General features: G+C 38.8%; 1 protein-coding gene across 4 annotated transcripts in view; it reads left to right on the top strand.

Annotated features, from left to right (window-relative positions):
• The window catches only part of LOC148846401 (Cysteine proteinases superfamily protein), a 91,080-nt gene that overhangs the window by 42,925 nt on the left and 32,318 nt on the right, over positions 1-15,837 (top strand). For 2 of the 4 annotated variants that reach the window (XR_016102191.1, XR_016102192.1), the window contains exons 6-9: positions 10,817-10,890; positions 11,027-11,075; positions 12,728-12,812; positions 13,822-13,978. Coding sequence is in view for 2 of the 4 variants with exons in the window: in XM_088954737.1 (XP_088810863.1) it covers positions 10,817-10,890; positions 11,027-11,075; positions 12,728-12,812 (208 nt within the window). In the remaining 2 variants the exon portion in view is untranslated. The remainder of the gene's footprint in view (positions 1-10,816; positions 10,891-11,026; positions 11,076-12,727; positions 12,813-13,821; positions 13,979-15,837) is intronic. The other 2 variants (XM_088954737.1, XM_088954736.1) reach the window with 1 other exon arrangement.

Raw genomic sequence — 15,837 nt, 5'->3', positions numbered from 1 at the left:
ACAGTGTATGCCCTTAGCTCCAATCAGAATGATGTACCTTATGACATTTATTGTAAATGAATAAAGTACATATTTGATTCATGTTATTGTGGTGTGTTTCAGTGTAATACCCTTAAACTGGACACATATGAGACTTGTGTTAGTTTAGAATGTTCACAACCGTTGGATAAGTTTGGGGAGATTTATCCTGCCAAGGCTGACACTGATGTGCTGCCAAGTTGGTTGGGGTAGCCTGTCTCAGCTGCCAGGGTGAGACCCGAGGTACATGCAGTGTAGGTTTACTTGAAACCTTGAACCGGACCAGATTTCTAGTATTTCCCTGGACCTTGGAGATTGGTGGGCAAAACTGGAAAGTTACACCTGACCCCTAGACTCGATTATGATACTGCGCTAGGTGTCAGATTGGGCTGTCTTTGATATGCCAATTAGTAAGATCCTTGGAGGGGGTCAAAACCTGGGTATGTTGGGACAGTCTAAGAATTCATCTGAGTGGGTGATCATAGTGACAAGATCAACCCCTTTGTCAGACAAAGGTAATGATCGGGGATGCACTCTCTCTAATGGAAACCAAGATTGTCGGCAGCCGATTTCAATCATTGAAATTTGTTTTGCAAAATATATTTATATACGGATATACATATATATTATGGTTTCAAAATGTTTGCAAAAGGTTTTAATTCCCACGATCCATGTGAATAGGGAGTGCAACACTGTTCCTTGCAGCCGAGGGAGAGGTCCTCTCTTGTCAGGTAGTGTTTGATTATTATGGGCTGAGAGGTTAAGTGTAAGACCATTGAGGGTAATACCTGATGGGCTAATCTTGCATCTGCCCACAGTTCCTGGGTTTTTATAAGGTGGCTTGGCCTAGGGACCACTTAGTGTAAGTGTTGGGCCCGTTAAGAGCCCATGGTGATGGGCTCAGGGGTTCATTGTCCATAACAGTGTATTCGGCCAGGCCTTGTAACAAAAGCTGGGCTGAATCCATGTGGCTGATGTGTAGATCAATGTTTGGGTCCCACGCCATACAAAGAAGCCCAACTGGACAACAGTTTGGAGGGTTACTGAGCACATGGACTTATTAGGCCTAAAACCCATTTCGAACTGGTCTAATTTGATTAGTTAAAGAAGGGGCAGATCTGGGATTTAGATCAGCAGATAGGATAGGGAGTTATCCCTATCCACTCAGAGAGTCTATCTGGAAACTTCCTAATGAGATTAGGAGAGCCGGTCTAATCTACAGATAAGACAAGGATCTATCCTTATCACTTAAAGGGAGTCCAGATTCAAATAAGGATTTGAATCAGGAAACTCCTAATGGGATTAGGAGCTGATCTCTTTAAGTCTATAAAAGGAGGAGGGGGCGAACCATTCTGAATATCTTAAAACCCCAGACATCAGATCTTAGATCACACAGAGAGAAGACAACAACAGTGTGACTGCGCCATCTTCTCCCTGTGTTCTCCTCCAGTTGCCGCCAATTTCTAGTTCGATCTCCATTCCTGTAGGAGCGATCAAGAATAGTCTTTGGAGAAAGGCTGATCTAAAGTTGTGCTCACAGCCTCCATCGAATTCTTGCTGAAGGGTTCGGTTCTTGGGAAGAACACTGCTGATTCTGCTCCACCCTACACTGTGTCATTTTCAGTGGGAGCAGTCTTTGGAGATTTCTTTGGGTGTGAACACTTTCATTGGGAGTTACTTCTACTCTGTATCAGGTATATCCCTCTCCTACCTTTTTGTTTCAGATTTGGTCTGGTTCTTGGTTCAAGATTGATCATTGAAAATGCGGATTTTCTAAAACAGGGAATGTGATTCCCAGATGGGAGAGAGAAATTTTTGAAATTTCACCCAACCTACCTATAGGGTTTGGCCATCCATATGATGGATCTCTCATCCCCTTCAGTAGTGACAGTATTCCTGCTCATCCTCCTATTCCTCTCCAGTGATCCTAGCAACAATGGTTTATAAGGTGTAGAAGGAAGGATACTCCTGAGGCTGAATGTCCACAACAATCTAATCACTCGGTTCCAAGTAACTCTGAAAGCAACTTTGAACTTCCTTCTCCTACCATTATTGAGCTTGATGTCTCACAATTTGACCTTGACCTTTCCATTGCAGTTAGAAAAGGAAAACAAAAATGCACTGCCTACTCCATCCCTAACTATTCTTCTTATGATGCTCTTTCACCTTCCTATCATGCCTACGGTACTGCTATCTCCTCTGTTTTTGTTCCTCGTAATGTTTTAGATGCAGTGTAGTCACCTCAGTGGAAGGATGCTATGAACCAAGAGATAGATGCTCTCTTAAAAAACCACACCTGGGAGCTTGTTCCTCTTCCTGATGCAAAGTCCCAGTGGGTTGCAATTGGGTGTATACCATTAAACATTGGGCTGATGGATCAATTGAAAGATACAAAGCTAGGTTGGTGGCAAAAGGATACACCCAAACATATGGGTTTAACTATCAAGAGACCTTCCTCCTGTAGTCAAAATGAACTCTATCTGAGTTGTTATTGTCTCTCACTACTCGTTATTCTTGGCCTCTATATCAGATGGATGTGAAGAATGCCTTCCTACATGGAGATCTTCAACAGTGAGGGGAAGGTTTGTCATTTAAGAAAATCTCTTTATGGGCTTAAACAGTCCTCTAGAGCTTGGTTTGATAGATTCAAGAAGGCTATTCTCAGAATTGGGTTTACACAATCACAAGCGGACTATACTTTGTTTACACGAAGGGTTAATGGCCTAATCACCTTGCTAATAGTGCATGTGGATGATATTGTTGTCACTAGAGATGATCATTCTAGGATAAACCAACTAAAGTCATTCCTTGCTTTTGAATTTGAAATTAAAGATCTGGGGAATCTTAGATACTTTCTTGGAATCAAAGTGGCAAGTTCAAAGGGAGGGTATTCATTCCACAGAGGAAGTATTTCCTTGATCTCCTTCATGAGGTTAGGAAATTGGGGTGTAAGCCAGTTGAAACTCCTATTGGCCCCAGTCATAAACTAAGCGCTGATGATGGAGATATTCTTCCAGACAAGGGTGTCTACCAGACACTTGTTGGTTGGCTTCTTTACTTGTGCCTGACTCGACCTGATATATCTTGTGCTGTTAGCATGGTGAGTCAGTATATGCACAGTCCTAGAACTTCACATATGCAGGCTGTCAATAGGATTCTTGCCTACCTAAAGGGGTGTCTAGGTAAAGGTATGTTATATTCTCACTTACCAGGGACATCTTAAGGTTGAGGCTTATACTGCTGCTGATTGGGCAGGTTCTATAGATGATAGAAGATCCACCTCTAGTTACTGCACCTTGGTAGGAGGTAATGCTTGTCTTGGAAAAACAAAAAACAATTTGTTGTTGCCCGACCTAGTGCTGAAGCTGAACATAGAGCTATGGCTCATGGCGTATTGGAGTTGCTATGGTTGAAGTTTTTGTTATCAGAGATTGGGATCCAAGTTGAAACCTCAATGATGCTACATTGTGATAATCAAGCTGCCATAAACATTGCTCATAAACTTGTTCAACATGACCGCACAAAGCATATTGAAGTTGACAGACATTTCATTAGAAAAATGATAGCTAATGGAGAAATATGTGTGCCTTTTGTTAGGTCAGAGAACCAACTTGGTGATTGCTTCACTAAGGGTCTCTACAATCCAAAACTTGAGCAAGCTGGGCATGATAGATATCTATGCTCAGCTTGAGGGGGAGTATTGAGAATGTGCATTTGGCTTTAGGGGTATTGTTGCCTTTTCCTATTATTTGTATTTTGGGCGCCCTTATTGGGACATAACTGTAATTTATGACTTAATATATAATTAAATATTTTGGGTGTAAACAGTAACTCCCTATTCTGTCCCGTAACTCTTCTTCTTCTTCTTCTTCTTCTTCTTCCTACACTCGACAACACCAAGGGACTTGCTAAAGCAAGATTTGGAGACTTGGTATGCAAGCTGGGCATGATGGACATCTATGTTCAATTTGAGGGGAGTATTGTGGGACTTAACAGTGTGGGCCTCAGCCCATTTATGTTGTCTTTATATTTCTTGTTGGGATATACTTCTGTTATTAAGTGTTAATGGGCTTGGGCTTCTTTATTTTATGTTACTCCATCTCTTACTAAAGGAGGTTGGCGTAGTATGGAAACAAAAAGAACAACTCTTCATTGAATGTTTAAGAGAAAATCAACATAAACTCCCTAGTATGGCCCTAGCTACTTTCTTATATAGACTTCTTCACACCCTTATGCCTTTTACAAGAAAGTTTCCTAATCTAATAAAACACTCATTATAATCCTATTAAATCTCTTCAAAAAAGAAAATCCTAATTGAATATAAATTTGGAAATCACATTCTAACACTAACTTGGTAAATACGAACTAAGATAGAAACTCTGTGATCGCGCCAACTTGGTAAAAATGAACTAAGATAGGTTGTTGAAGCCAACTTAGTAATGATTTACTCAGTTAGTTCGAATCCCATATTGCATCATCCTCCTTGGGTTGGAGAGAATCCGACGTTGGATTCAAGTTACCATTTGAGAGGTTGCCAACATATGTTGCACTTTTGCTATGGTTCTTTGTTTCTGACCCTCTAACAGATAACTGGTGGTGCAATCCTCCAATATGAATTGGAATATCTTCACCATATATCTTATATTTTGAAATATATCTCCTGCACTTCACGTATGATGGTTCTTCCTTTAATGACCATTCTAAATGTTGCAAAATTGTTTGCCAATAAGGATCCTCATATGCTTGTATGAAGACAATGTGATTATAACCCCCCAAGATGATAGGTATTGTTGACATGTGTATTATATGTACTGTATGCAGGATTAGTGCCTGTAGGGGTATTTTTGTAATTTTGTAGTCCTCTTGTGTTGTATGACCAGTATAATATAAATACAAATGCTTCACTCGCATGAAGTAGTGCTTTTGAGGCCTTAAGTCAGCAGCCTCTTCTTCCTTCTTCTTCTACTCAACATGGTATCAGAGCGGGACTGACTAGGCCTGGAAAACAACCAACTGAGGTCTCTCTTCACTGCTGCATAGAAGCTATAGTCCTGATCATCGAAGACAAGGAATAGGAAGCATTCTCTAATGTTGTGATTAGTTTTCACTGCCGAGTAGGGTTCTGCTACAAGAAAGTTGACTATTCAACTTCCTAGCGCAGAAAAAGGTTTTGCTTCATGTTTTATGGGGTTGCTCGGCTAAGAAGACTGTAGAAAACCATCCCAGATGTACGAAGAAGGGTTTTGGCCTGCAGAGAAGATTGGGTCCATGAGTGTACTGCCTATTCACAATTCGGGTGACCTGGGTACTGAACTGAAGTTTCTCTGTTTATGGTTCTCTTCTTGCACTCTTTCGATGGACTGTTAATGTCCAAAAATCTGAGTAGGGACTGTTCGGCTATTTTGTTTTCCCTCCTCCGACTGTGTGTTGCTCTATTCAGCTCTCTAAGGGACTATTTTGTTGAACCCTAAACCCTAAGTGACTGTTCGACTGCCCTGGAAAGTGGATATCAGCTAATTAGGTGTGTTGAACCACCACTTGTATTGCTGTTGCTACTGTGAAGCTACATGAAATTTGTAAAATTGTAGGTCATTTTAGACCTGGTTGCATTGCAAGTGCAGTGTTCGTATATTGTTCTATGGACACCTACAAACTGTAGATCATACAAACTAGTATTGCAGCTGCAGTGTTTGTGTTTGGTTCTCTGTGAAACCGAAAATCAGCAAGTGCCTAGTTGTGGACTGTAGCAGCTCTGTAAGGCAGTGTACCTTTGTTTTGAGTTTTTCTAAACCTAGAATCATGAATAAGGAAAGATTGTGGTGCACTAATTGTCAGAAGCCCCGGCACACCAAAGATACTTGTTGGGATCTCCATGGGAAACCAAAGTGGGCTCAGGATTTACCTAAGAAGCAAGGCTCAGATGTAATTACAGGATCCAGGCAACAAGGTACCAAGAAACACCACATGGCCAATATGGTTACTCGGGAGAATCAGCCCTCCACTTCTACTATGACTCAAACACCACATGGCCAACATAGCTACTCTGGATCTGACCCAAGGGAGGATATTGTAAACTCCTTCTGTGACCATTTGGAGCTTTATGGTAGAGCAATTCACAAGGTGGATGCTCATCCCACCACCTTTTTTGCATCCCATCAGGTAATCCTGCCATTGCTTTCCATGCTGCTTCTCACAACCTTGACTCTCCATGGATCATTGATTCTGGAGCGTCAAAACTCATGACTGGTATGTCCTCTTACTTTCAAACTTATCACCCTCTTTCCGGAAGAGATAAAGTGAGACTAGTTGATGGATCATACACTTCCATAGCTGGTCAAGGAACTTTCTCTCTTCCCCTTGGCCTTGCTCTTTCTGATGTTCTTCATGTTCCAAAATTCCCTATAAATTTGTTCTTAGTCAGTAGTGTTACAAATTCTTTAAACTGTTTTGTGACTTTTTTCCCTTCCTATTGTGTGATTCAGGATTTGGCCTCGGGGAGGACGATTGGTAGGGGACGTATGGTTGATGGACTCTACATGCTGGAGAATACGGTTGGCCTTCATGTTACAGAGTCTATGAGTCAGTTCAAAAAAAGTAAAATGTATTTGTGGCACTGTCGTCTGGGTCACTTGTCTTTTGAGACATTGAAATTTGTTTTCCCAGAATTGTGTAAGTCAATGTTTGTTTCTAATCTTTCTTGTCAAACGTGTTAGTTAAGCAAGCATCGTAGAGTTCAATTTCCTCAAAGAAATAGTAAATCTGAGTTTCCTTTTCACATTGTGCATTTGGATGCGTGGGGCCCTGTTACTTTACCTTCTGAGAGTGGCTACAAGTACTTCATTACCTTCATTGACGATTATTCCAGATACACTTGGGTATATCCAATGCGAACCCGCGAGGATGTACCAAAAATTATCCAAGATTTTCAACGGATGGTCTTCACCCAATTTCAGACCGAGATTCAAATATTTCAATCAGACAATGCAAAAGAGTTTTTTCATAGTGACCTCACGGAGTTCTTTGCTTCACATGGCTCTCTTCATCGGAGCTCTTGTGCCCGTTCAGCAACACCATTTTGTTGAATGAAAGAACCGACATCTACTTGAAGTGGCATGGGGTTTACTACTCCACATGAATGTTCCCAAATGTTTTTGGTTTGAGCCTGTCATTTGTTCTACATACCTCATTAACCGAATGCCCTCTCGTTGGTTAGAGTACAAAGCCCCATATCAGCTTCTCTTTCCGAAGGCCCCTCTTCTTTCTATTCCTCCTCGTGTTTTTGGTTGTCGGTGCTTTGTCCAAAACCTATCTCCACCCGGGGGAAATTGGACTCTCATGCTATCCCGTGCATATTTCTTGTCTATTCATTCTCTCAGAAAGGGTATCATTGCTTTGATCCTGTTTCTCGGAGATTCTATGTCTCCATTGATATTACCTTCTTTGAAGATGAACCCTTCTTTCCTGTTTCCCCTCAAGGGGAGTGTAGGCATGAGGAGAAACTGGTTCAGCTTCCTCCTCTTCCTAATCCTTCTCCTTCTGCCCCTTCTCTTCCTGATCCTCCACCTTTCCGTGTTTTTTCTCGTCATCATAATGGCCAACCAAGTTCAAGAGCTTTGGGGAATCCAGAAGCTGTACCTTAAGTGCCATCAAACTCCTCGGGGGAAGATCATAATCTCTCAGGTAACTTGACTCCCAATGATGGTCCTGACCTCCTTGTTGCTAATGATCTTGACCTTCCTATTGCCTACAGGAAATGTGTTAGGTTGTGCACTACTAAACACCCCATTTCCAACTTTGTTTCCTATGAGAATATCTCACTTTCATTTCGTGCCTTCTTTACCTCCAATGACAGCATTCCTATTCCCAAGAATGTGGCAGAAGCTCTCTCAATACCAGAATGGACAAATACCATGAAGGAAGAAATTGATTCTCTTCATAAGAATGGCACGTGGGATCTTGTTGATCTCCTTAAGGGGAAGGTTCCAGTTGGATGTAAATGGGTGTTCACTGTTAAGCATGGGGCTGATGGAACTGTGGAGAGGTATAAAACTCGTTTAGTGGCAAAGGGTTTTACTCAAGTATATGGAGTTGATTATGCAGAAACCTTTGCCCCTGTTGTCAAAATGAACTCTATTAGAGTACTTTTCTCTCTTTCTGCCAATCTGAATTGGGATCTACATCAGCTTGACATCAAGAATGCCTTCTTGAATGGCGACCTTGAAGAGGAAGTTTATATGGTTCAACCCCCCGGTTTTTTGGCTCAAGAAAGTGAACAGAAAGTGTGCAAGTTAAAGAAGTCTTTTTATGGGCTGAAGCAATCACCAAGAGCTTGGTTTAGCAGATTTCATACTGCAGTTCAGTAGAGAGGATACAAGCAATGTCAGTCAGATCACACACTGTTTGTAAAAAGGGTAGAAGTTAAAATGGCTGCCCTAATAGTATATGTGGATGACATAATTGTTACTGGTGACTGGAAGGATGGGATTCAAAGTTTGAAGGGCTTCCTTGCTACTCAGTTCGAAGTGAAAGATCTATGACCCACCAAATACTTCATTGGAATTGAGGTTGCCCGATAAAAAAATGGTATCTTCATCTCCCAAAGGAAATATGTCCTAGACTTGCTTAAGGACACTGGAAAGATTGGGGTTAAACCAGTTGACTCTCCCATTGACCCCAACCATAAGTTAAGTGACAGCCAAGGCGAACCTCTTAAGGATGTGAAGCAATTTCAGAGGCTTATAGGGAGATTGTTGTACCTCTCTATGACTAGTCCAGACATAGCATATGCTGTTGGTGTCCTAAGCCAGTTCATGCATGCACCTAGGTCCACTCATCTTGAAGCAGCAGAAAGAATACTGCGGTATCTTAAGAAGTTCTCGGGTGCTGGCTTATTATTCCAGAAACATGGACATTTGAGAGTTGAAATTTACACAGATGCGGATTGGGCTGGATCTCAAAGTGACAGAAGGTCTACTAGTGGTTACTGCACCTTTGTAGGAGGGAACCTTGTTACTTGGAGGAGTAAGAAGCAAACCGTGGTAGCTAGGTCTAGTGCTGAAGCTGAGTACCGTGCAATGGCACATGGAGTAGCCGAAGGTATATGGATAAAGAATCTATTGGGAGAGTTGGGTTTTCCAGTAGACAAACCCATGACTCTACTTTGTGACAACAAGGCGACTATAAGTATCACTGCCAACCTGGTACTACATGATAAAATCATCACAGGCGAAGTATGCTCTCCATACATCAGCTCTGAAGACCAACTAGCAGACATCTTTACAAAAGGGCTAAACCATTCCAAACACCAAGGTCTTTGTGACAAGTTGGGCATGATTGATATCTATGCCCCAACTTGAGGGGGAGTGTTGACAGGTGTATTATATGTACTGTACGCAGGATTAGTGCCTACAGGGGTATTTTTGTAATTTTGTAGTCCTCTTGTGTTGTACGGCCAATATAGTATAAACACAAATGCTTCACTCACATGAAGCAGTGCTTTTGAGGCCTTAAGTCTGCAGCCTCTTCTTCCTTCTTTTTCTTTCTTCCTTTCTTCTTCTTCTGCTCAACAGGTATTATCTCCATTATCTTTAAAATCATGATGAAAGATAACATACTTCTCTTGAGCAATGGGTTCTTCATCATAAATTGGAGGTTTGGTCCAATCAACATGTTGTTCTTCAACAGATGTTGAGGAAAATGGTCACACAAGATTTTCGTTACAATCCTCAACAATATTAACGCAATCAACAAAGTCATATGATTTTACCATCAGACTCTAAAATTGCCAACTCCTCCATGGAATTCTAGTCCATAAATTCATTTGAGGTTATACCTCCATTAAACTCCAGGAACTCAAACTTGAGATTTGTTTCTCATCGCTTCTGTTCACCACTTGCAATAGTTGGCTTGGTTGCTTGCCAAGTAGAGGAACCTCCATGAAACTTTGGGATCTCAACATTGAAACCTGTTTCCCACTGTTTCTGGTCACCACCCGCAACTACAGCTGACTTGGATGCTTGCCTTGATGATGAAAAGGAACGAGCGGATTGCATTGGAGTCGCTATCCCCTCACAACGATTTCAACTCTTGGGCAAGTGCATTGACTTGCCTTCTCAACTTTGCCACCTCTTCATGTGTTTTGTTGTTCAGTTCCTGCTCTATGATGTGAGCCACTTGTTTCTTCTTAGAATCTATAATCCAAAGAAGGATTAAACATGAGCTCTGATACCAAATGGCATAGTACGGAAATAAATCACGTTCAAAGAAGTTTCAAAGAAAAAAGCAAAAACCGAAATAAATAGGAAGAACAACTCTTCATTGAATACTTAGGAGAAAATCAACATAAACTCCCCTAGTATTGCCCTAGCTACTCTTTATATAGACTTCTTCACACCCTTATGCTTCCTACAAGAAAGTTTCATAATCTAATATAATACTCCTTATTATAATCCTATTAAATCTCTTCAAAAAAGGAAGTCCTAATTGAATACAAATTTGGAAATCATGACGTAACGCTAACTTGGTAAATATGAACTAAGATAAGAACTCTGTGATGGCGCCAACTTGGTAAAACAAACTAAGATGGGTTGTTGAAGCCAACATAGTAATGATTTAATCAGTTAGTTTGAATCCCGTATTGCACCAGGGATAAAGTTGTAATCTTATGTTTTTTAATGTTTCCCTAATATAAATATCAGTTTGAAGGGTTGGGTAAGGAGTTGCCGCCCTATTCTAAATTTCTTCTTCTTAATACAAACAATTGTAATATAGCCTTATTATGTAATTTGTTTCTTTTCAGCTTAAAAATTTTCAAAAATACTATGAAGCTTATGTTCCTATGAAATACAGAAGTTACTTGAAGAAGATGAAAAGGTATTGTATCTTGGATTTTGTTATTTGTATGCATTTTGCACTGAATTTTTTTTTAACTTTCTGCTTTTCCATTCTGGTAAGTGCTGTCATGCCATCTTATTGGTTGTTTCTTGTAAAAATTATTGCATGCCTTAAGATCAGGGGAGTGGGGAGATCATGTCACCTTACAAGCAGCTGCAGATCGGGTGAGTTTGTCTTTTGGTTTATTAGGATCTTTTATAAACATGCATTTGCATGATTTTTTAGTTTTCTTTGCACTATTCTTGATATTCTGAATTTTCTTGATATTTGGCAATATATGTAGACATGCTATTTGCATTCAAGCAAAATAGTAAGACTAAATCAAAGATGAGGAACTAGCTAAATGGCTCATTAGTTAGTTCTCTTTGTGCTAGATGCCGTGCAAACAATCCTATAGCCTCTATTTTACTAATTTTAATTTTTAACATTAACAAAAAAGTCAACTAAACAATTAATTCTCAAATGTTTGGTAAACAATGTTATTATTTTTGTAAACATAAATTTGTTATTTTAAAATATAAATTAAAATATCAATTAATAATTTATAAAAATATAACTTAAAATATATTAAATCCATTAAAATTTCTAAGATACATATCATATACAAATTCATAATTTTTAATTACTAAAATAATTATTCCATTATTAATATTTTTATTTCTATAAATTTTCTAAAATAAAAAATCAATTTTGATATAAATGTAGATTAGTGGATTTGATAGATTCAACTTATTTTATATTCTCAAATATTTTGTAAACAATATTTTTATTTTTGTAAACAATAAATATGTTTTTTATTTAATGTAAATTAAAATAATAATTAATGATTTATGAAAATTTTAAGGTGCATATCATGTGCAAATTTATAATTTTTAAGTACTAAATAATTATTTTATTATTAATATTCTTATCTGATAGATTAAAAATCATTTTTTGATATAAATGTGAATTTGATAGATTATTTATTCTATTAGTTTAGAAAAATACTAGTTTTGAATATTATTCTTTTTAATCTTTAGTTGGAGTTATTGAACATAAACATATGTTATTTGTTTGGATTGCATGGCATTAAAGTTAATAAAAGTTGGTGTATTTCATTTATTATCATAAGATGAAGGTGGGTTAGTGGTTTATGGATGCTTTTAAGTCTTTGGCATTTGGGTGACTTGGGGTTCAAATCACATCAACTGCACTTTTTTTAATAGAGACGCAAATGCCAATATTTTTGTGTGTATCGGTTGGTATTGCCCTGTACAGTGTGTATTGGCCTATACAATGTGATACAGGTGCGTATTGGCCTGATATGCACGACCCAGGGGATATGAACCTATTCGTAGCATATCCTGTATCCCCCATTACTGATACCAATATGTTACACCCTGTATTGGATGTGTTATATCGATATTTCAAACCTTGGGTATGATCAATCCTTACACAGTTAAACTCATGCTTCTGAACAACAGTTTGAAACAACGATATCTATTTTGCATCCATGTAATCATCTGAGGTAGAAATTATATGTTGTGAAGTACCACTTAATTGTTATAGAGACAATCATAATATTTTCATCCAGAAGTATATTTTTCAATCTTCATCATTTTATAAGGTACTTTTATGCAATATTTCTCATTTTAGAAATTTCTGGTAAGCTCATTAAGTCTAGTGTAATTACTTACAATTGGTGGATATTTGTAACATTTGTGGAGTTCTTTTTTCCTGAGTTTTTTTTTTTTTTTTTTTTTTTTTTTTTTCCATTCTGGATTTTCATGTTGTCTTAAATTATATTTTCTGTAATTGATAATAGCATTTGCTGCAGTTTGAGGCCAAAATTTGTTTACTTACCTCCTTTAGAGACACATGCTACATCGAAATTGTTCCCAAAGATAAAAGTCCATCTAGAGGTAAATGTTATTTTGCACAACAAATTTTGGCCTATTCATATTATCCTTTTGACTCTTTCAAGGCACACTGTTGCAATTTGAACCTGACCATAAGAAGAGAAGGAAGAAAACTATAAAAAGAGACCTTAGGGGAATGAAGAGTGGCATGATTTGATTTGCCTCAAGCATTTAAGCATGCTTTACTTTAGTTTGTTTGGGTAATAAAAATGATGAAAAAGGGGTAGAATAATAAAGTAGAAAAAGCGCTTGTAAGACTTATGTATGTAATACCATCTTAAGCATTCATTTTCCCAACAAAATTTCATGGTAGCCTTTATATTTATATCTGAAATTCCTTAACAATTCATGTTTCCCTTGGTCATGTCAGAAGAAATTATTCATACATCTAAGTTCATCTTTAAATGCATACAAACTAGCTGATTTCCAATTTTATATTAAGCTATTCATAAAAAAAGTCTTGTATTTAACTAGGGTCTTAGTGCACTGTGAAATGAAGCATGCAATATAATTTGATAAAATAAAAAGAGAAAACATTTAAGGAGGAGGAGGACCAAGAAGTGGGGTAGACTATGGATCAGCACTATTAATATTTTCAAGGAATTGGCAGAGTTGATAGTCACCTTTTGTCTTAAGAGTTCAAAATCTCTCTAAACGAAAAATAAGCTAAGAAACTTTAATTCATTAAACTTGAATTTGATGTCAACACACATTTGTAAGGTATGGGACATCCATCCTTGTTGGAGGTTTGTAGAGAAGATGGGCCGAATGGCCCATAGGTTGTTTATTCTTTCTTGTTTTTTATGTTTCTTTTCTGTAATGGGCCTTATTCTGGGCCCATCTTGTCAATATTAAGTTCTTTGTAAATTCTTGCCCAACTAAGAGCCTCCTTGTAATTATTCAAATATATCTAAATAAAATAGTGTTAGGGTGCTGAGAGAGGGTAAGTTTGAAACTCTCTTCTCAGACCCTCATTGTCAAACTCTCAGCTCTCCTCTCTTCAATATCATAGGGCTGGAAGCTTCACTCGTGTTGCCTGATTCCTGGAGGTCATTGGAAGTGCCCAAGACTCGAATCTCTTGGAGAAGTGGTTCAGTGGCCAAGAAGAATCAGAGAAAAGAAAAAAAGGGGAAGGGGAACGGCTTGGTTCTGGTTTGAAGCTCGAAACTGTAAGTTGTGCTCAGATTTCTGGGTTCAGTTTTCTTCTGGTTGTTCTGTATTGCTTTCAAATGTGTTTGGACTGTTGAAGTGTCCGAAAACTCTGGTTGTTCTGTACTACCTTTGACTGCCATTGAATCTGGTTTAACCCAGAAATTTCTGGGCTGTTTTTCACTCCTTCTTGGACTGTTAAAACTGCCGAAACATTCTTGTAACAAGGCTGTGGATTGTTACTTATACTCGGCTGTTTTTGGGGGGCTGTACGAACTGTTCTTGAGGCCCGTTTTTTCTTTTTGACAGTGGGGTTGTCTCTATTGCCCACACCGTGTTTGTAAAAAGGGCTATTTCAGCAATACCAAGTGGTATTTACCTTGAAGTTCAGATTTGAAAAGGTACTTCAGCTGAGTGCCTAGAAGTTTCTGTTTACTTCTTGAAGGCTGAACTTAGTGTGTTGCCTTCTTGTAGTCGGCTGAACTCTGTTATTGCTTGTCCTTATTCAGTATACTTGTAGAAGTCATATGAAATCATATTTGGAGTGTTTACATGATGTACTCCTCAGAGTTTGAAAACAAAAGTGGTGCTGAATATGGACTGGTTCAGGGGACTCCAAGTGATTCCTTATTGACTGTGACCACAGTTAAACTAGATGGAACTAATTATTTGGCATGGTCACAATCAGTAAAGATTCATGTATGTAGTAGAGGAAAGTGGGGGTTCATTTCCAGGAGTAAGAAGGCTCTCCCAGAAGATGATCCATCCTATGAGAAGTGGATGCAAGAAAATTACACTGTCATTGGGTGGCTTGTGAACTCAATGCAACCACAAATCAGTCAACACTACCTATGGATGAATTCAGCAAAAGAAATTTGGGAAGGTGTTGCAGAAACCTATTCCCAAAAACTCAATGTGGCCCGGGCATATAAATTGAGAAGTGATGTAATGAATTTAAGGCAAGGGGAGAAACCTCTTGCTGTATATTTCTCAACCCTAAAGTCCCTATGGCAAGAGATTGACCTAATAGAAGCTGTAACTTGGGACACCACTAATGATGTAGAGACCTACAGAAAATTGGTTGAAAGGAACAGGGTATTTGAGTTCTTAACTGGACTAAACCCAGAATATGATATCACAAAACAAAATATTCTTTCCAAGGAGTGTGTCTCTTTGTCACAAGCTTATGCATTGGTGAGTAGTGAAGAGAGCAGAAGGGTTGTCCAGGTTCAAGGGGCTGATATTAATGATCACTTTGCCAATATGGGGATTAAACCTAAAGGGAATGCTAGAACTTCTGGTGGCACAGGAAAGAAAGAAGTTATATGTGAGTACTGCAAGAAGCCGAAGCACACCAAAGACAAGTACTGGAAATTACATCATAATCTTGTTCCCATTCGGTTTCAGAGAAAACATGATAATAAAAGATTAGGAAGTGCAAATGTAGCTGCCGGGCTAGATAGTGAAGAGATGTCTGCTTCTGCACAGTTGGCAGCCATGAGAGCAGAATATGAAAAGTTTGGGAAGATGATCAGTCAGCTGAGTGATGTGACCTCCTTCCAACCCTTCAGGAAATTCTACTGCTTCAGCATTTGCTCATTCAGGTATAAGGGCTTCTGCCAATCATGCTACCACTTTAGGTAATCTCAAGATCCCTTGGATTATTGACTCAGGTGCTTCTGACCATATGACCAATCTGTCTATCTTGTTTGTTTCATATGACTTACTTCCTGGACGTGATAAAATCACTTTAGCTAATGGTTCACTTGCCCCTATCATTGGTAAGGGAACCATCAAGGCTACGGATTCCTTGTTCCTACTTTCTGCCCTCCATGTACCTAAACTAAATACAAATCTGTTGTCTGTGAGTAGTTTAACC

This window comes from Nelumbo lutea, chromosome 7 (assembly GCF_056320005.1).
Source record: "Nelumbo lutea isolate HS-2025 chromosome 7, American lotus-T2T, whole genome shotgun sequence".
In the NCBI taxonomy this organism is placed as follows: domain Eukaryota; kingdom Viridiplantae; phylum Streptophyta; class Magnoliopsida; order Proteales; family Nelumbonaceae; genus Nelumbo; species Nelumbo lutea.
The sequence above is the reverse complement of the archived record's forward strand: the minus strand, read 5'-3'. Positions and strand labels throughout refer to the sequence as shown.